Source organism: Barbatula barbatula, assembly GCF_947034865.1.
Source record: "Barbatula barbatula genome assembly, chromosome: 19".
NCBI lineage: Eukaryota > Metazoa > Chordata > Actinopteri > Cypriniformes > Nemacheilidae > Barbatula > Barbatula barbatula.
Window position 1 is genome coordinate 13713354 of NC_136782.1, and position 21674 is coordinate 13735027.

General features: G+C 39.7%; 2 protein-coding genes across 2 annotated transcripts in view; both read left to right on the plus strand.

The window, feature by feature from the left end:
- Positions 1 to 13859, plus strand: part of sez6b (seizure related 6 homolog b) — a 136159-nt gene extending 122300 nt beyond the window's left edge. The window contains exons 10-17 of the mRNA XM_079480940.1: positions 3998 to 4194; positions 6180 to 6374; positions 8429 to 8620; positions 8817 to 9011; positions 9178 to 9234; positions 9321 to 9426; positions 9873 to 9972; positions 12281 to 13859. Of these exons, the coding sequence (XP_079337066.1) occupies positions 3998 to 4194; positions 6180 to 6374; positions 8429 to 8620; positions 8817 to 9011; positions 9178 to 9234; positions 9321 to 9426; positions 9873 to 9972; positions 12281 to 12310 (1072 nt within the window). The 3' untranslated portion in view covers positions 12311 to 13859. The remainder of the gene's footprint in view (positions 1 to 3997; positions 4195 to 6179; positions 6375 to 8428; positions 8621 to 8816; positions 9012 to 9177; positions 9235 to 9320; positions 9427 to 9872; positions 9973 to 12280) is intronic.
- A 73-nt stretch (positions 13860 to 13932) lies between these two features.
- Positions 13933 to 21673, plus strand: phf12b (PHD finger protein 12b). The gene is made up of 15 exons (XM_079481172.1): positions 13933 to 14702; positions 15201 to 15379; positions 16122 to 16194; positions 16449 to 16866; positions 16943 to 17063; positions 17178 to 17310; positions 17388 to 17552; positions 17665 to 17817; positions 18336 to 18906; positions 19007 to 19114; positions 19803 to 19961; positions 20087 to 20185; positions 20261 to 20343; positions 20485 to 20623; positions 20713 to 21673. The coding sequence occupies exons 1-15, from the start codon at positions 14637 to 14639 to the stop codon at positions 21075 to 21077; spliced, it is 2832 nt and encodes a 943-aa protein (XP_079337298.1). The 5' UTR covers positions 13933 to 14636; the 3' UTR covers positions 21078 to 21673.
- Position 21674: the final 1 nt, after the last annotated feature.

Here is a 21674-nt window from a genome sequence, read left to right on the forward strand (position 1 = left end):
CCAGCCTCTGTGCTCTTGCGGCTCTTGTGCGTGTGGAATTGCTCTCACACATTTTTTCTTTCACTATAAAGCCTGAATTGTAGTATATTAATAGTTTATAGTTATGATGCTTTTTATACTTGATGTTTTGAAAAAAAAATATTTTTGTTTTATTTTGTAAAGATAAAAATCAGAAATCAAAATCAAACATCAAAATATAGAAAACAAACAAAGAACATCCAACATTACTAAAACACTCAATGGCTTTAGGTTATACAGAAGAGATAATTTGATCTCTTTCTTACATCGTATCTGTATGCAGTTGTTAATGATACACGTTTTGAGCGTGGCGCACTTCAGCACCGCTCTTCTACACTGGTGAATCATTTAAACGCCTCTGATTCGCCAGTATTTTCATACCATGAACTTGATTCGCTGTAATGCTCAAAGCTGTAGCAGAGCAAAGATGCTGTCATCCACATTCGTTCATTTTTTAACCTAATTTAATTTACATTGTGACTGTCATAGCTAGTTTTTTTTATCATGCAGGGACTGTTTTTCCTCTTTCGTCTTGAATTTGGAGAGCGGTTTTGTTCACCTTGTTGTAATTTCTTTCCAAAGCCTCTAATTTCCGACCCTGGTGTAAACAATGCATGTTGGGAACCGATTTACTATCTGTTAATGGAGCCTTATGGAGCCTTAAGTTGTTTAGGAATCCTAAAGCCAAGGCTAAAGGTTGAAACTTATTTAAAACACGATGCTTCCTTCTTGTGTATTTAAACTAAAGTTTGTATTATGTACACCTGCTTAGAATGTTAAAAGACATCAACACGGTTTATATTTATCTAAGGTTAGAAAACACTGGGGAAAACTTTACATTTACGCAACATTTAAAAGTGTAACATTAGAAAGAAGGTAGTTAACATTATAATGTTATGGTCCAACAAAACAACTTACCTGGCTGGGTCTGACTTGAAATGGCTAGCAAACAAGTGTGTACTTTTTAATATTCCATTTGTTTAGCGAATTGCAGTGATCTATTTGCTTCTTTTCTATCTTTTGTCAGTCTTTAAAAAAATATCTCATTTGACAAGGCAAGGCAACTTTTTTCCGTTGTAAACTAAACCAGCTTGACTTTAGTTTTGTGTGCAGTGACGTCACGTGCAAGCACGGCCGCCGAACGTCAAAATAAAAGCTTTGTTCAACAAGAAGTGAAATCAGATATTAAGCGACATAAGTACCGTATCAAATTTTGGGGTTGCACCCATGGTGGCCAATTGTATGTCAGGGGTGTTCAGTGACACCTTGGACAATCCCCCCTAGGATCAATATATATGAAATATGTGTAGGAAGAGAAGAGAAGCTTTTCTTTGCGGTTTGAGAGTTTGTTCGCTCTGACATCCATGTAAATTACTATAGGCTTGGTCTTCTTGACAGATGATGGATCATCATGGATTATTTCCAAAGAAAACGCCAGACACAAAATCACCTGCAAAATACTCACATTTATCTCTCCAGCAAAAAGAATCAAATGCATCTTCACGTCTTTTTACTGTGTAACCAGCAAAAATAGGACAGTTAACAGGGAATGGTAATGATGGGGTGTGGAGTCAGAAAAGTGTTGCAAACTCAATGCGAGCACCATACAAAACATCTCCAAAATGTGTTTTTACACACCTCTGTGATAAAAACATGTTTTAAGTTGTTTTGGAGTGGTTTTAATAGGCTCTCATTTGTCGCTTCTTTTTCTTCGTGCTCACTGGAGAACGGCGTCTCCGTGAGCTCTATATGAGACTTTAATGCATTCCGATGGCTGCCGTGTTGTTGGCCAAGTCAAGCTGAGCCTGTTTTTGTGATTAAACTAAATGAAATTACTGCCAGCAAATGGAAAGCATGATTGATTTTCTCGGCAGATAAGGTGTGCGGCTACGCAAAGGCTTGTTTAACTTTATCACAACAAATCCAATAAGGGCGGACACAGTTTCGCTTTCTTGTGTGTCAGGGGCTCTTCTGGTTCAAATGTGTCTGGGAGTCGAAGAAGATACGCAGATTCTCCTGCGGCCAGAGGCAAGCGGTTTTACAGGGCTGTTGACAATTGAATAATATATATTCAATCTGTACGTGTCCTAAGGTGTGCCTGCACTGCAATGAACGGCTGTCTACGAGCCTATGCATGCATGCATAGGCGTGCGCGCATCCAGCCCATCATTTAAACATCCTGTCTTCATTTTGCCTGAATGTAAGCCTGCTGTATCTTGCTACAGCAGAACAGAGATGATAAATTATTTCTCTGTCCTCAGTAATGACTTCCATTACTGCCCACTTGTGATTAATTAGTGACAGGATAGACTATGTGTGCCACCTCCCTGCCTGACTGAATCACACTTTCCCTTCGCCAGCGATTGGCCAGACGTCTGGTTCTTGTAGATGTCAGCCAGAGTTACAGGACTTATATGTATTATGATATAGGCTACGATATATCTAGAAAACCGGCCTTTGCAGGGCAATTATTTGTGGCACATTTCAGTACGGCAGCCCTCAAGATGACTGAAATTGAATGTGTCAAGGTAACGCTTTTCATTTAATGACGTTTCTATTGTAGTCCAGGGTCTTTTGTCACCTTTATGTAAGGCTGTCAGGTTCCTTCAAGGGATTTCAAATAGTTCTGAAGGTCGTATTGCCCAGGGCTTACAACATCACATTTTGATTAGTCTCGTAGATTGTCTCATACTTTATGTAATCTGAAATTGATTGAACCAATAAACATTGATCAATGTTATTGATTTCCGTTAAGTTGGGACTAAACAACTCCTGCCAATATCGAATGGAAAGGTTTTGTTTGTGTAGTGTTATTTTATTTATCGATATAAAAAGAATGTGTGAGGCTGTCTAGCATACATAAACTTAATACTTAACTTAATAAAAACTAGTCAAACTTATGAACTAGTGATAAAAAATGTGTTGAAGTGTCTGTACAGTGTGACTTAAGCGTGGTCGAATCGATTAACAGATACATCTAAAAAGAATATTAGAATATCGTTAAAAAGGTCGAAAGTTCTTGTCACTCGTTTCAGAAAGTGAAACCCATATATTATATAGATTCATTACACATGAGATATTTCCAAGCCTTTATTTCTTGAAATTTTGTTGATTATGGCTTACAGATAATGAAGACCCAAATTTCTGTGTCTCAGAAAATAAGAAAGGATATTTTAAACAGAAATGTCAGGCTTCTGAAAAGTATGTTAATTTCTATGCACTCAATATTTGGTTGGGCCTCCTTTTGCATGAATTACTGCATCAATGCGGCGTGGCATGGAGGCAATCAGCCTGTGGCACTGCTCAGGTGTAATGGAAGCCCGGGTTGCTTTGATAACGGCCAATTGTCGGTTTTATATATTTATATATATACACATGTATACATTTAAGAATAATATAAGTACTATATATGTATATATGTATACATAATGTAAATTATATTTAAATATATTTGAGTAAACATGTATGTGTCTGTATTTATATATACATATCAACATACATGCCATATTTTATGTAGACGCAAACATTTATATTGAAATGGATTTATCACAAATTAATCGATTTGACAGCACTACAAACAATGCAATAGACATTGCATTTCTAGTTAATCCTTATAATGATTTCACAAAGAAAATATGTCAATTATAGATTCTCTTGTAGGCCACAAGGAAACTTACAGATTTCCTCAACTTGGTTCGTATCAGGAAACACAGGGCAAAAGTTTCCCCCACTGCAGAATCACTCTTATACTCAGAATTGAATGTGGTTCATGATTGCACACATCAAACTCTGTCCAAAAGTGGCTAACAAAAGCTGTATCAAAACATTAAAAAAAGAAATTGTATTGTTTGCCCCAAGGATAAAAGATTACAAATTGTAGCGAGGCCAGATGAAAAGAAGTACTGTTATAAACTAAAACCTGAACATCAGTGACAGAGGTTGATTCTGGAATTTAATGCAATGTTTTATCTGCTAACAGTCTGCATTTGGGGAAGAATGACCTGCTGACCTTCTATGATGGTGATGACCTGACAGCAAAGATACTGGGCCAGTACGGTGGCTCCCGTCCTCGATTCAAACTCTACACCTCTATGGCTGATGTCACCATCCAATTCCAGTCAGACCCTGCCACCAACATCTACGGCTACAACAACGGATTTGTGCTGCACTTTTTTGGTAACGCCCGATTCAACCCTGCTTCAGCATCTCTTAGATGGGAACACAGATAGAATGTCAATCGGAAGATAAGTGTGTGCAAAAACATAATTATTAAATGCACCGATCCAACCGAACTGTAGGTGTACAGTAAATAAAATGTACGTGCAAGTGAATCCACCATTAATTGCGTTATGGGAACAGTAATTTAAAGAGCGTCAACATGCATGATAACCTCCATCTCATTATTCTAAAATGTTACTAGATGAAACTCATTAATTAGCCGCTCATGAGATTTATTTGAAACGCCATAGGGATCACCCATCTCAGTCCATAGTGTATAGCAAAAAGTGAAAACACACACACACACTGTCTCCTAGTTATTCGATCATGGACTTGGGAATGGTGGTGAAGAGATTAAACCCCAGAGAGAGAGTTATGGAAAGAGAGACACAGCTGGTTTAGTCCCCGCTCACCTCTCCTGGGGATGAAGGGAAGGTCATTCCACTAGATTTTCTCCGTGGCCAAGTAGCGCACAAGATCAGATAAAATATAATGAGTTCCATACACAGCGAAGATACTGGAATGCAAACTGAAATGAAATGTTTTGCATTTGCTTCACGCCGCACAGCGGGTAAAAAAAACCCAAGCCAGCTTTCGCAGGTGCAGGAGGTTTGGCCCTGCGACGGCACAGACAATTAAAGTGCATGTTTGTACTCATTAGCCGCATTTGCTGGGTGTCGTGCCCTCCCCAGCTTTGCCACACTTAGAACGGACATCAGCAAAAAGCCTACCAGCTGTCTGTTCTCCTCTGCTCACATTTTTAATCACAGCCGAGCTGATTCCTACCATTTGATTTATCAGTCATTAGACACAACACCTGTGGTTTGTTCAGGGACATGATGAGAAACAGAGAAATTGTTTGCATGCATTATTGAACATTCTGTCTCTCCCTCCCTCTCTTTTCTCTCTCTCTATTGTTGCACTGATTAAACTAATTGAGTTCTCTTTTCATAAGCATCAGGCATGAGATCTCTTTAATGTCTCAGCTGTTTCTCCTAAAAAGCTGTGAGGGACAGTTCGCCCAAAAATTCTGTCTTCGTGTAGTCACCCTCGAGTTGTTCCAAATGTTTATAAATCTTTTTGTTCTGATGAACACAGAGAAAAATATTTGGAAGAATGCTTGTAACCAAACAGTTCATGGCCACCATTGACTACCACAACAGGTAAAATTACAATGATAGTCAAAGCGTCTAAGATTTTTATGCTTTCCTACATTCTTCAAAATATCTTCTTTTGTGTTCAACAGAGCTACGAAGTTTTATAAAGCAGTTTTTCCTACTATAGTAGTCAATGGTGGCCAATAACTGTTTGGTTATAAGCATTATTTTAAATATCTTTCTCTGTGTTCATCAGAACAAAGAAATGTACACAGATTTGGAACAACTCGAGAGTGAGTAAATGATGACAGAATTCTCACTTTTGGGTGAACTGTTCCTTTAAATAGCCTTCTTGACAAATTTTACACCTGAGCAAAAGTCCCCTAGTCATGTCTCTTTAGAGCATCAGAAAGGAGCTCCTTGTTTGAAATGTCTGTAAACATTCTCAGCTTTGCCAGGATACTAAAATGTGCTGTGAAAATTCTTAAATTGTGCATTTTTTTCTCAAATATCTTTCATCACTTTCTCCAAAAATAATATTTCTGAGCAATTCCGTTTTTACAGTTCTTATATGTCAATTGCCTAATTTATTTATATCAAAGTTAATAATGAAACAAGTCAAATTTTAAAAGAGACTCCATTCTGTCTTCATTTACTCACCCTCATGTTGATTCAAACCTGTGTGACTTACTTTCTTCTGCAGAACACAAAAGTGAAACTGAAAAAAACATACATAACATAAGGGTGAATGAATGTGAAATGATGACAGAATTTAAATTTTGGGGAAAAACTCTCCTGAAGTTTGATTATATACATGAAAATGTGCCTTTGTGTTTGTCTTTGCAGAGGTGCCCCGAAATGACACATGTCCAGAGCTTCCAGAGATCTCTAACGGCTGGAAGACAACATCTCACCCTGACCTGGTGCACGGCACGGTGGTGAACTATCAATGTTACCCAGGCTTCGAATTGGTGGGCACCGAAATGCTCATGTGTCAGTGGGATCTGACCTGGAGTGGAGATCTGCCCAGCTGCGAAAGAGGTGACACCTTACACGTACACCCACGCCAACACCCATTCTTTGTCAAATCCATTTTAATTCCATCCTCCAAACCAGCATACACTGGCTATTGATCAAGAGAGAGGCTCTGCTCCAAAACTAGATGAGATTTTAAATTCCATTCTCAACAACTCAGTCCCATTCAAGAACGGGCGGGAGTGAAGAATGGCTTTATGGGTAATCACTCACTTTTATTTTGAGTGCGACTTCACGGATGAAGCAGATGCTGATTCAATTCACAGCCTCTCCGCATCTCTCCCTCTGTTCGTACCTCATGACACCTTGGTGAACTGGTTTTGCAAGAATATTCATTTCACTGTGTACCCCCGAGGAGACCCCTACAGCGACCAGCTGACACAGCGAGCGTTTCATCAGAGGTGAAATCTTTACTTCGCAACTTTCTTTTGTTGTAGCCAAAGTCGCCCCAGTGCTTGAAATTGAATCTCATCACCTGGCTATTGTGTTGCCTGGACTTGCTCTGTGTGAATGTGTACAGCTGCAGTAGTAGTTTGAGGCCGATCTTCCAGGACATCCAAAGACATCCATTGCTTGAAACCAGGAGATTCGTTGACCCTGAGCCCTGGGCCCCAGCGTTGTCCCTCGCAAAAACAGCCGGCTGGAAACAACAGGACCTCTACCTGGTTCAAAGCTTTCACCCGCAACACCAACATCATTAACTCGCTCGCCTCTCCCGTTCCCTTTCTCTGCACCTCTACTGCTGAGGAGAGAATTGGGTTTGCAGCTGGGCAAGCTAGAGCGTAGTGATTTTTTCATTATACTTCACTGTGTGCCCATATATTGCCCCCTCAGATCAAAGTCACATTTTCTTTTCTCCCACTGGCTCTGATGTCACTCGCTTCACACTGTCCAAAAGCATTTGTCATTTTGCAAATGCATGATGTAAGCAGTGAACACATTTAGTAAGATCACATGGTTTTTCAGTTCCTTTATCACAGATGATTTGTTGTATCATTTGGATTCAGATTCCTGCTAGAGGTCCACATCAAGGTCACAGGAACATAAGCAAACAATTTTAACTTGAATAAACTGGATGTTGCTTTGGTTAAAAGTTTCCACTAAATGTATTAAATATTCATTATACAACAAATAAAAATGTTTAAAAATGATTTAAAGGCATTTCTCTTTTGCACAAACATTTGTACTTTAACTCGTTGCTGCCACCCAGAGGGGGGATGGAGAACTGCAGTACAAGTCAACTTAGTTGACATGTCATATCTTCGCTGTCCTTTTGAAACCTTGTATCTCCATATTTTGTGATTTTTATTTTGTGATATGTGATTTATAATTTTAAAAAGTATAAAAAAGCTGTGAATTTGGATATACAATGTTTTGGAAGGACAGCGACAATATCTTTCTTAAATACAGGGTTTACATGCACATTAACAGCCACGAAACAAAAATAAGAGACCATTTAAATTTTTTCGTTAAATCAGCATTTCTAGATGTATTGTGGCTATTCTAGTTCAGTGTCTGTTGAATTTCAACTAAATCAAACCTCAGGAGTGACATAAAGTCATTCAACAGCAATGTGAAAGACTGACCGCATAATGAGACACATGAAAACTGTGGTAAAATCAAGGCTATTACAGATAAATTATTAATTTTGTAACTTTTTTTGTTAAGTAAAAGTGAATTGAACTTTTTATCTTATCAGTATTTGAGGTATGAAAATATATACATTGTATTACATTTTGATCCTGACTATGTGCAATCCCCTGTAATTAAACCCATGACCTTGGCGTTGCTAGTGCCATGCTCTTACCACTGAGCCACAGTAAAACTTAGTTAAATATTAGTTAGTAGTTCGCAGAATGAAATGACCATTTTTCCTAAACACATGCCTATACATAGTAAATGATAGAAAATTATTTTAAAATGGTCTCTACATTTTTTCTGCCACTGTACTTTATCCCATTTAAAAATATTCTAAACTACGTTAGTCTAAACAATACTGATCATGTTTTTCCATTCAAGATAAACAATAATTTGTGCAATGTTTGTTTTGGCTTTACCAGTTCTGTCATGCCCAGACCCAGGCACAGTGGAGCACAGTCGCAGAGTTATGTCAGGGCCTCGCCTCATCGTGGGCTCTACCGTGCAGTACATCTGTAACAAAGGTTACTCGCTGTCGGGCAACAGCCTCCTGTCCTGCTATCACCGCGACTCCACTGGACCAAAGTGGAGCGAGAAACTGCCCAAATGCACCTGTGAGTACAAACCTACAGATAAACAAACCCTCAAATGATGGGTCTATAATGATGATAAAAATGTATTTTTTGTTTTGTTTATTAATGAGTATTTACCTAAGCATGTGTCCTTTATTGTTTGACAACGTGTCCTGTTATTTTAAGTGACTTTCGTGATTTGTATATTATGATGTGACAGTGTATTTATGTTATACAGCTGATTCGTATGAGGTATGTAGGAACCCTGGGACTCCCGCCTACAGCATCCAGAACTCAGAAAAACATGTGTATCAAGCAGGAGAAACTGTGCGCTTTTCCTGTCTGAATGGATATCTGCTCCAGGGTGAACCTGTTCTCCGTTGTGTCCCCGGGCACCCGTCCAAATGGAGCCATCCTCCCCCGCTGTGCAAAGGTAGAGTTTGTGTAATGCAACGTTTATGGTGTGTGCTCCATATAGTATATCATTTAAAACTACTTGCCCTTCTGTGATGGGTGTTTAGTTATTTATTTGTAGTTTCTAGATGGTGTTCGTTTTGTAAAATTGGTATGACAAGCCACCTTTTCTCATGTGTTTAAAGCTCTCCCTCTTCTACCAGCTGGAAGATTGGAATATATAGATGAGCACAGGTTAGATGGTAAGAACTTCCGCCTTTGATATCCATGTACACCTCATTCCAGATATACAAAATGTTTATGTATATTCTCTAATTTGGCTTTATAGTTGCTTCAGACTTCAGTGTCGAGGGAGCAAGTGTGGCTGTTTCCATTTTCATCCCCGTGGCCGTTATTCTTATCATCATCATGTCAATATATTTCTACTTTTCAAGGTAAGTTGCTACAGTGGTCCTCAAATATGTTTGGACACTTAAGCTGTGTTTAATGTAAATGTATGAACGTTAATGCAGTACTAAAAATGTCAAGTCAGTTTCACAAGCCCATTTTTCAATCAAAAGTTTCACAAAAGTGGTTTATTGGGTTCTGAGTTTTAAAAGCAATGTTTATTTTGTGTTTGCACCTGAACTGACTTATTCATACATTTACACATAATAACCATATTTAAAAACAATTATCATTCAACATTTTTTAAATTGTTTTAATATTTTAATATCGAATTTAATTTGGTGCATCTTTATCTTTAATGTCCAAATGCATTTTCTTGTAAATTGTGGGGTCATGCATGAGTCATAAAATGTGAATCTGCAGATCATTTTCAATATCACTCGTCCGGTTCAGACCAAATCACAAATGATTGTTGATGCATTTGTCATTTCAGGGTGCAGGGGAAATCTCTGCGCCTGTCCCTGACAGCATCACCACAATACGACCACATCAGAGGAGAGTCGGCTTTTGAAAACCCCATTTACGACACTGCAGTAAGTACAGCGTTTGATCCCCGGCACGCTGCCTAACACCGTGTTTACACTAGGCACGACACGACAAAAGACAATAGAATCACAATAGCACCCATTATCGGATGTGGTGCAATCTTGTCGTTTTCTGTCGCGCCTGTTGCATCCAGTGTAGACACGGTGTAAGAATTTCTAAAGAAAACATTCTCATCCTCATTACCCGTAATAGAATCTTCTCACACGTAACACATCCATTTGTGGTGATTTTGGTGGCAGGACTGAGAGGTACTCAGGTGTAAAGTCTTACTGCTGCACATCTGCACTTTGAACACCATCTGTGTTACCATATTGCGGGTTCATTTCTGTTATCTAATTAGCTGGAAAGTGCCATTCTGGAGTTGAAGTGAAGTGGCGCCGAGCCACACCCTCATGCTCTCTTAATTTCATCATTAGCGGTCATGGGCTTTTATTTTCGCTCTGGCAGAACGGAGAAGAGAAAGTGAGATATGAAACCTCATTATTGCTCATTTCATTGGCATATCATCACTTCACCTGCCCTCATTGTCAATAGTCACGTTGAACCTCTTTAAAGAACAGTTCACCCAAAAAATGAAAATGACAAAAGAAGAGGAAATGTTCAAGGTGTTCTGTGTGAAAATGCTTTAAAAATTACAATAAAGAATGAAAAAAATGTAATGCAGTTACCCCATTTGACATTTATGTATTACTATATATATAATTATATTAAAGTTCCAGTGTGTGTTTTCATGGAGATTTATTGACAGAAATGCAATATAATATATATAATTATAATGAAGCGTTGTGTTTTATTACATTAGTATGAGACCGTGTTGTTTCTAAAGTAGCCCTAAACAAACAAATTGCACATTTCCTTTAGCAAAGAAGTGAAATATGTCAGCATCTTAGTTCTATGTCAGCCGCCATAGTGATTTAAAAGGAAGGAGTGGAGTGAGGCGTTGCAATTCTCAACCTCACCACTAGATGCCATACATTTTCATACACTGGAACTTTAAATGAAGCCACACAAAGGTTTTGTTTGAGAAAAAAAAGAAACATCTTATGAGTTTGATAAGGTGTAAATTATGACAGGTGAAGGTAAAGTTGGGTAAAATATTACTGGCTTCATTTTACTTTATTGACTTGTTCAATCATTTGCTCTATTTCTTTCTTTGTTTCTGCTTCCCTGAAGAACAACGAGGTGAGAATTTCTGAAACCCCATTTTGGGTGAACCCACAGGTTATTTACACCTCTTACATTATGTGCTGGTGTCTCTCCAGACCTTTCTGTGGTATAGTATTCTTAACACAGTCCCAGCAGCACTCACCGCCTGTATATACTAAACAGCTCGATAACCACCTATGACCCCCGGGGCCCAGTCTGTGTCTGTATGTAAGTGTGTGGCATCCAGTGTGACTGTATGTAAGTGTGTGGCCAGGCCCATGAGTGTATGTGTTTATTTATTTGTGTGTGCTGATGTGTGACTGTTCAGTCTGCACTAATGGCCTGAAACCATGTACTCATATTAAGCATTTCAGTAAGTACAGATGATGCAAACAGAAGCTCAGGAGCAGCTCTCTCATTTGTAAATAATACTGACTCTCTATTATAAAGTCTGCTTTATCCTTCATCTGCTTATGGGGTTTAATTTTATGGTTTTGTTAGGGTTGTAGTGCAAGTATTAACAATATGCATAGAATGTCCTAAAGGGCTAGTTCACTCAAAAAAATAGAAATGATCTGTTATTTATTCACCCTCATGTCATTCCAAACCTGCGTATGACTCTTTCTTCTGTGAAACACAAAGAAGATATTTTAAGATATTTTTTCTCTATACAATGGAAGTCAATGGAGGCCAATGTTGTTTGTTTACCAACATTTTTCAAAACATCACGATTGCACTTTTTAAACCACACATTTTTTTAACAGAATTACTCAGTAGTGTTCCTCCAGCCTTCATCATGTTTTCATTGCTGATTATCCTTATAGTTAATTTCACTCTTAAGTTGCATTTTTGATTTGTACAGAGACCTTTGATTCAAACCAGCCACCAGAAGTACTCTCTAGGATTCTGTTGTAAAGAAAAAACCTGTAAGGAGAGTTGATAATGGAATAGCATCACATGGACAACGCCTAGAAGGTTTGAAACACCGGTGGCTGTCTCCATCTTTAGTGTCTGTGTATTACGTTATAGATCACTTTTCAGCTGGCTTCAATTGTTACATGTTCCAACCCCCTCATAAGTTTGTACACTGCTGTCATATTAAGAAATTATGTATATTTTACTTTGTGTTTTTGTTTGTTTGGTTTACAGGATACAAGAGAATACGAAGTGTCCATTTAAAAGAAACAAAGCTCATTTAGCATGGAGGACCGCAAGCCTTTCTCTGCCTTGTGGAAGATTTCCTCTCACATGTTGTGTAGCCACCTCTGCTCTTAATCTTCTTACCTTCTCGTCCTTTCCCATCTGCTGTAAATACCGTCTTGCTTCTGAGGACTTTCACAAGCGAAGAGTGTGGATTTCATGATATTATTTTTGTAGAGCTTCAACAGCCATGACCTAGCAGAATTGCTTGTACAGTTTTTACTCGTATCTGAGCCAAATTCAGTAAGTAGTTAAAAATGAATGGAAATGGGCAAGCCAAGTCTTTGAGGTGACTGATGTCTCTCTAAACTGATAGATTCATTTATTTATTTCAAAGATTGTTGCACTCTTGTTATCACAATCAAAATAACCCCGAATAATATAAAGGACCTGGAATATAAAATACGGTTTGGGACATGAATTTGCAGCACATGTAATGGTTATCATAACTGCACCCAAATTCCATGCAGGACTAAATAAAAATTGTGAAACGTGGCTTTTCTTGTATTGGTTACAGTTTATTCATTTTGTATTATTTTATATTCCAGTACACATCAGAAAAGTTGAATTACTTAATTACAAAATCAGACATAGTGCTGTTCATGGGAACATGTACATTGATCTGTATCCAATGTTTAGTAATTCCCTACTTTAGGGTTGCCTCAAACTTACATTATTCTTCATTCTGAGCAGTCTGTGTGCACAGTGTTAGATTGTTGGGTAAGTGGTGGCTACCTGCTCTAAACATGAGCTTGAATGAATAAAGCCAAAAGTTAAACCATATGTACAGGAAGTTCTTGTAAATCATCACTCCTTCGCTGATCAATCGGCTCTAATCTTTTGGTTTCAGTTTATTTTTGTATGGTTTTTATAAACATTAAGGAACAAAATAACAATTCAGCACACACCCTTAATCTATAAATATCTTAGAATGTACATAGAATTTGTATTAGATATGGCTTACATGTCTGTATATATGAGGTTTATCTATTATAGAATAGATCAATGTTCATTATTTGACACTGTCTGTTAACATCAATGATATGGATCACCTAAGCCAATTATGTACCTGTTCTCCATATGAATGTTGTCTGTACTGATTTGAAAAACTTGTCTTTCAATGTAATAAGCAAAAGCTGCCAAAAAACATTTGACACGTGTCAGACTTGCATTGCGAGTATTTGTTGCAGTACTTCGCCATCTAAGCATCAAAATTTTAGGAGCCTGAACATTTACATTTAGTCATTTAGCAGACGCTTTTATCCATAGCGATTTACAGAGAGTTCAGGGAGCAATAAAGCTCAACATTAAATGTACAACAGTCCTATTGAACTTTATACTTCGTACAGTATTTTCACAGCAGCATTCATTCATCTCTTGACAGTCTTCATTCTGAAATAATCCTATTTCAAGATGATATATTTTTGCTTTGTACTGTAGCCTACTGTACTGTAATTATTTACCACAACAATGTCAACGCATATGTTCAATTAAAAACGATATTCCATTAAACTCTACTGTTATTTTGTAAAGATTTTTTAATCCTTATTATCTGCTTTTCCTCAACTCTTTGAAAACAACCAGCAGGGTTTTTGTATTTTGTGTCGTTCCGCTAGACTAACGCTAGGAAGCGCCCTCAACCTTCTTATCTCGGTACGCATGCGCAAACTTCATTCCATCCCCGCTTGATTCGCGAGGAGGGTAACGCCAGCCAGTTAGCATAGCTTCTAGCAATGGCTTTTCATAACAACACTTTTGCTCTGCGTTGCTGTCATCTGGACACAATCCACGGGTGTTTTTGCACATGAGGAACTAACAGCCTACTATCAAACCAGCATACACTTACATTGAGACGCAACGCGCTTCGTGAGCCGCTATGCGATGGGGACAGACAGCTGTGGATTTTTACACGCATCTTTGCAGGCGGCTGCTGCTGAAGCAGAGGATGCTACTAGGCTAGCGAGCTAAGGCCTTTGCATTCAACGGAAAAGCTTTAATACTGCACCGGACAGCAACCTGCGTTCAAAACATAAGTACTTAAGCGAGCGATACACCGGCTCCTGGTGTATATCAGATCTCCAGCTAACGTTACCCGTGCGCTTTTGTTTGTTGATAGTGATAGCCGCTGGCTAGCTTAGGACAGCAGCCCACCCCACTAAGTTACTGCCTTCATTTGTTGGACTTTCGTCCACTGTCGTTTAATTGTTTTAACACGACACAAAGGCATCAATTACACCTTATCGGAACGGATAAATTCGTGCACTGTTGGCGGATCGTGTGTTGATGCTGCACGTTAGCGGTGTGAATGTGGGACAAAATGGAGACCCCGAAGATTCTGTACGATTTGGACACGTCTGGGGGCCTAATGGAGGTAAGCCTCTCTGCCCTTCAGCTTTGCCTCATATCACTGCTTTATATAGCTTGTGAGGGCAGGTGGAGGAGTATAACCTTAAATGTTTAATCGTGATACACGAGTGTGTCAGAATGGATGTGAGATGCAGAATGTAAATCTGACGAGTTTGTGCAGTTCTGGAATCAGCGCCAACTCTAGTGGGCCGTTCCCAGCCTGCTTCAGAAATGTGCCTGACTGGAAACAGGAAACGGCGAAGAAAATTGACTTTATATATTAATCCTATTCAGATGACCTGAAAAGTAGTCGTGGTATAATTCACTGCATTGTCTTGATTTGACACGCAATACGTTGTAATGACCTTCTCAAAGTTGAGTCGCCTAAGCAAGTCCGTGCTAATACCCAGTTTTAAATTAAATCGTGAATATCGATGTAATAGTTTTGGCACACGATGAGCTCTTAGATGCAACTCTCTCGTGGTGACACGTATTCTACAATGTGTTTTTCAACCTGTTGCAGCAAATTCAACAGCTTCTTGCTCCTCCGCGCTCTGAGGATGGAGAGAAGAGACGGAAAGCAGAGAGGGAGACCCGGAGAGGAGGTCGAGCCACAAACCACGACACCTGCGATAGCTGTCGTGAAGGAGGAGATCTCCTTTGCTGCGATCACTGTCCGGCTGCTTTTCATCTGCAGTGTTGGTAAGTCTGTTGTGCCCAAAGCTTTATTGCACGGACTCGCTGTAGTTGCATGGCTGCAAACGTGGCATGTTTCATGCACGCGAGTATCACCACTTCCTCACTCAACATCTACCGGCATCCAAAAGGGCTTTAAAATTTGCTTCATTTTTGAGAATAGTTGGATACATCCTGCAACTTATGCTTCAAGTAAAGTAGTATTGCACAGTTACTGTAATCCCCATGAACCCAAAGCTTATTGTCTGCCTAGTTACTCGAGCTTCCAGTACCACAAGATAGTTGTTGATCTCATTCTGAAGCCACTGATGTGATCTTCGCATTTCTTTCTTGTTTGTTAATGTTAGGTATTGTCATTTAGTTTTTTTTCTGTTAGAGTTGTATATTTGTTTCAGGACATTATCTCTGTTCCGAGGGAGATGCGTTTCATTGTGAATTATGTTTAATGTTTCAGACTCTCGAGCTTGTCAACAGTTTTACCCAGAATTATATTTCAATAAAACGCATTGTTTTTTCACAACTGAACTATGTGATCGCCTTTGTTTTAATGAATCCCTGTGCTTAGTTTTTAGATCATGGTAGTGTTATGATTTTTCTTGCATCTAGCACAGCAAGAGCCCTGGGAGATTACAAAGAAAGCTTTGGTTAGATTATACTACTGTAGACATGATTTTAAATATAAAACAATATGTGAAGAAAGAGACGTCATGGAAGGTTTTTAAATTTTCTTTTTAAAAACTCTTCACAGCGATCCGCCATTGAGCAGAGAAATGCTGCCCCCTGGTGACTGGATGTGTCATCGCTGCAGTGTGCGCAAGAAGGTTGGTAAAGTATTTTTTTCTTTAACTCAGTTTGTATACAGCGGCAGAAAAAAAAGTAAGATTTTTTCCTCCAAATTTGCAGGTATGTGTTTGGTAAAATTATTGTTTTTGTTTTATTCTGTGAACTACTACCAATATTTCTCCTAAGTTTAAAATAAAAGTATTTTATTAAAAAACCGGGTCAAAATAACAGAAAATGTGCTCTGTATTTTTTCAACTAGAGATGTCATATACTTTGTGGTTCTGTTCTTTAGAAGCGTGAGCAGAAGACGGAGCAAGTGAATGGGACGTTAGAGCGGCAACTCTCCAAACGCTCTTCCTCCCCTGCAGCAGAGTTGGAGCTGGGCACGCTACGTCTGGATGGCCTTCCTTCCGCCGCGTCAGGAGGTATGAGGCTGGCCGTTGCGCAGGTTCGTCTTCTGGAACGCCGCGTGAGCAGCCGTCCAGGAACACCCACCTCAAACGCCTCCACCGACACGCCCACACCGTCAGAACACAATGATATGGACGAGGATCTAATGGACGTCGAAGAGGATGTGCAGTGTTCCGAGCCTGAGAGCACCACACCTCACCTGAAGAAACCTTTCCAGCTTTTGATCGCGGCGGCAATGGAGAGAAATCCGACGCAGTTCCAATTGCCCAGTGAACTCACCTGTACCACTTCATTGCCAGGTACGCACATTTGAGTATAAAAAGGTGTGTTGTTTACGTTATTTTTATTTGTTTTAATCTGTGCATGTGTCTACAGGCAGCAGTAAGCGCAGGAGGAAGGATGAGGCGATAGGCAAGAATGTCAAGAGGTCACAACACGAACTGGATCCCAGTGGGCTGGTCCCTCTGCCAGTTAAAGTGTGCTTCACCTGTGGCAAGTAAGAATCGCACAAAAACATTCTAATAGTGATTTGACATTAAAACACTGTCCATGATTTGACAAACCATTTAACCATGTGATTGTTGAACATCATGTTCCTCTTTCTTCACAGGAGCTGTAGGGTAGCTCCTCTGATCCAGTGTGATTACTGCATGCTCCTGTTCCACATGGACTGCCTGGACCCCCCTCTCACTGCCATGCCCACTGGGAGATGGATGTGTCCCAATCACGTGGAGCACATGGTGGTAAGACTCATTTTAATCCACGTGCAATGAAATGATTAAGTTGAATCGCAGTTTAAGCACAATTATTGCCATTCCAGCTAAACCAAAAGAACATGACCCTCAGCACGCGTTGCCAGCTCTTTGATCAATTTCAAGACCGACTGTCCCAACACGCTGTAAAAGTGGACTTCCTGCAGTGGGTTCACCGGCAAAACCACCCCAACCGCAGAGGTGCTCGCCACGTCAAGCGGAAGACGCTGAAGGTCGAGTCCCATGCAGCAATATGACATGAATCATCACAACTGTTTTTAAAAATGTCCCTTCACAAATACACAACAGCTGTGAGTAAATTGTCTTTCATTGTGATGTTTATAGGTCCCCAACGCCATTAAAAGTCACTATCAAAACCCCCCTATGCTGATGGAGCAAGTAAGCCTTCGAAATGGAGAGCTGCTGTCGAATGGTTTCATGGTGCAAGGACAGTGTTCACCTACCCAGCAATTAACTAGTCAAGAAGAGCAAGAGGAGGTAAACTTTAAAAAATGTTTTGTGGGAAATGTACTATACTTAAGATTGAAATAATACCACAAACACGAGGATAGTCAAAAAATAAAAATTCTGTCATGATTTGTGTCGCTTGTCATTTCAAACATGTACGACATTGTTTCTTAACCAAAAAAAAGATCTTTTGAAGAATGTTGGTAACCGAACCATGGCGGTACCGATTCACTTTTATTGTACGGACACAAAACCAATGCAAGTCAATGGGTGCTGTTGTTGTTCGGTAACCATTGTTTTTCAAAACATATTCTGTGTTCTTCAGAAGAATGAAAGTCGTACAAGTTAGAAATTACATAAGGCTGAGTAAATGATAACAGAATTTTATAAAAAGACTGAATTTGTGGGGTTTTTAAGGCTCTATTTTAGGAGGTAATCTAGTTACCCATGACCAAGAAGTTTGCAATTTTTTGTGTCCAAAACTTTCTGTCTGAGCTGACAAAAAGGATTATGTTTGCAAAAGCCTTCTCTATTTTTCCCTTCCACAGTGGCTCCGTCATGTCATTGCACTTCAGTGCAGTATTATGAAACATTTATCTGCTAAGCAGATGTCACCGTCATCATCCCTCCGGGACTCGGAGCAAATAGGTACAGTAGGTTTAAAGACACAGGAGTGTATTGAGACACATGAGCTCAGCACTCAGAATGCTGCACTACCCGCTAGCAGCCTCCAGCCCAGGGGAAAACCGGATGGCCCCCAAGGGGCCCCTGTGCAGCCCTCTCAGACACCTGAACCGCCTGAAAGCTGTCCTGGTGGTCCCGTGGAAAAGGCTCTTGGAGTGAATGGGCCAGTGGCGTGTGAGGATACAACCTGCATGACACTTGAAACCAAAACACAACACAAGCCCAAGGATCCCTCTAGATTACAAACTCCAACGCTCTCAGAACCAGCCCTGCCCAACCATGTCGACATAAAAACAGAGAGTAATAGTCCCAATCGCTCCTGTATGCAGAAAGATACAACTGCTAGCCCCGCTTCAGATTCAACCAGCCTTCATAATGATTCAGCTATAGGGAATTCTTCAGGGCCAAACAGTAGCTTGACATCTCAATCTAAAGGTATTTGATTTTATGAAACTGTAGTCAACCCAGCTGTTTTATAAAATCAATTCAAATCGAAGGTCCATGTCATCTAATCTTAATCTGCTCGTGTTCTCAGAAAACAAAGTGAGCCCTGATGGGATGTCTGCTGGAAAAGGCTCAGCGCTCCCCACTTCTATAGGCAGCTTATATAACTACATCAAAAATGTGGTTGAAGGTGATGGAGGTATGTTAAAGGGATATTTCAATACCAAATAAAAATGTCCCCATGTTTTACTCACCCTCAGGGTATCCTAACTGAATATGGTTTTCTTTAGGAAGAATAATCCAGTCAGAGTTATAATTTTGATTTGGTAGTGACCAAACTCATCCATTTAAATGTGTTTTGTCATTTGGTTTGTTTCAGGTATTCCAGAATGGTTGTCAGAATTGAACAAGTGAAAGTTAACCCAAAAAGGGAAATTCTATCATTTACTCATCCTCTAGTTCCAAACCTGTATAAATTGCGTTGTTTTGCTAGACACAAAGAACTATGTTTGGAACTTAAACAGTTCTGGGGCACTATTGACTCCCATAGTAGGAAAAACTATGGTAGTGAATGGTGCCCCATTCTTTTGTTTGGCTTTCCGCATTCTTTAAAATATCTTATTTTGTGTTCATCAGAACAAAGAAATGTTTACAAGTTTGAATCAACTTGATGGTTGTCCTCCGTCTTAAGGAGGAAAACTTGATTGAGTAACTTATGATAGCATTATTACTTTTGGGTGAACTATCCCTTCATTGGCACATTTGTTGGTTAGAATTGAGCAAGTTTTTATTTTGCAATACTGTATGTTGCAAATAATTTAGAAAACCGTGAAATAAAAACAACCAAGTGTGTTTGATAATTATTATTCGCTCTGTGTTTCTTGCAGAAGTGGAGATGAATAAGCTGGATGAGGAATTGATTAGACTTCTAGCCTGGCAGAGGATCCAGCAGCTCTATTCCCCCAAATCGCTTCATCCCTCCAGTAAATGTGGGAACCCTCCTTCCGTCACTGCTGCTCTGTCTAAACCCTCCTCTCACACAGACAGTAAGAGCTCAGCACTCCTGCACTCTTGCACAGCTCACTGATCCGGCTCATTTCAGACCACACATCATGCTGTGCTGTTTTACTGTTGCTATGCTAATGGCCTCTTTATTTGTGCTCTTATTCAGTACAGAAAAGGGAAGTGCAAGCTCGAGCAGTACTGTGTCCTTTAACAGGGAAGGGGGCGGCTGTCAATATGTGCTATAGAACTCTGTACATAGGAACTGGTATGGTTTACTTCTGCATATTCAACAATCTCCTTATCGCTTGAGTATGGAAACTTAATTAGTCTTTTCTTTCAGGTGCTGAAATGGATGTGTGCCTTACAAACTATGGTTATTGCAATTATGTTTCTGGGAAACATGCCTGCATCTTTTATGATGAAGTGAGTTGATTTCCGTAAGAAATGTAATAACTGTGTGCAACAATGAAGAGTAATTATGCATAATTCCATGATCCTTGAAAATTGTCTATATTTACCAGATTAAGGGTTGTTTAAGATAAATGTAATTGTATCTTTTAACAGAACACAAAGCATTATGAGCTTCTCAACTACAGCGAGCACGGGACGACCGTAGATAACGTGCTGTATTCGTGCGACTTCTCCGACAAACCAAACGTCTCTTCACCCAGCACGCTTGCGTCCACAATACAAAACAGCATTAGTGAGTATCGCCACAAAGATTTGCTGTTGTAATGCCGTTTGTGATGTCATAATGCACTGTAACTAATTTCATAACTGGTAAATCTGCAGAAGGAAATAGGTCGAGAAAGCCACTGGGGGAGGTGTGCGCCGAAGCCGTAAAGGTGATACCTGCAGGCGGTACGATGAGCAGCCAGGCTCAAGGAGGTCCCAAGTCTCCCTGTAACTGCAAAGCCAGCAGCTCCAGTCTGATAGGGGGCAGTGGAGCAGGATGGGAGGGAACAGCGTTGCTCCACCACAGCAGCTGCATCAAAGTGGGCTGCATGCAGTTTCTGTTCACCATCACAGAATTTGCTAGCAACCCGCCCAAAAAGGAAGATACGTCCACCGCAATCCGAGGAGAGACTGAAGTGGTTGATGCACAGACAACCAAACTCCACCGAATGCCAGTGCTGCAGTCCAAGTCTGTATCATAACCCCTCTTTTGCTTCTTAAAACCAATGGACAATAAAGTTGAACTGGAGGGAAAAGAACTTTAAGATGGTACTGGGGTATTTTGGTGTCCTGGTGTTACGGACAGTGTTTGCACATTTACATTTCGACCATTTTTTATGCAATGACTGAGGAGCAGATGTTTGAACTTGGGAACTCGACGGCACTGCACTCAGTAAACTTTTGTGTTCGTACAAGTTTTTATGAACTCTTTTGAACAGTGTATTTACTCAGAATATTTTATTTTGTTATAAGAATGTATGTTGTTTTTTCTGCAGTTTTTGCACCTTCGGCAACTATATGCAGAGATGCATACACATGCAAATACCTTTGTAGGATTTACTAACCGGATCATCGATCGTTCTAGTTTTCTTCTGAAACCCTCCGTTTCTCTGTAGTCATAGAGCCCCGTGACCTTAGTTGTGAAGTTCATTTGTGTACCGCTTTCCAACTCTAAAAATGTGTCTCTATTGGCCATGTATATGAGACTGAAGTTCTATCGAGTCAGCAAGATAACGTCTGACATGTATGTCATTACATTGTAAATATATAAAGATTTTTAAATAAGATTCATTTTATGC

Excerpts from the sequence above, each read along its gene's own strand:
- phf12b (XM_079481172.1), top strand. The coding sequence starts at position 14,637 with ATGTGGGACAAAATGGAGACCCCGAAGATTCTGTACGATTTGGACACG. Across the intron at positions 17,311-17,387 it reads ATCACGTGGAGCACATGGTG|CTAAACCAAAAGAACATGAC; the intron begins GTAAGACTCATT and ends TTGCCATTCCAG. Across the intron at positions 17,818-18,335 it reads GTCAAGAAGAGCAAGAGGAG|TGGCTCCGTCATGTCATTGC; the intron begins GTAAACTTTAAA and ends TCCCTTCCACAG.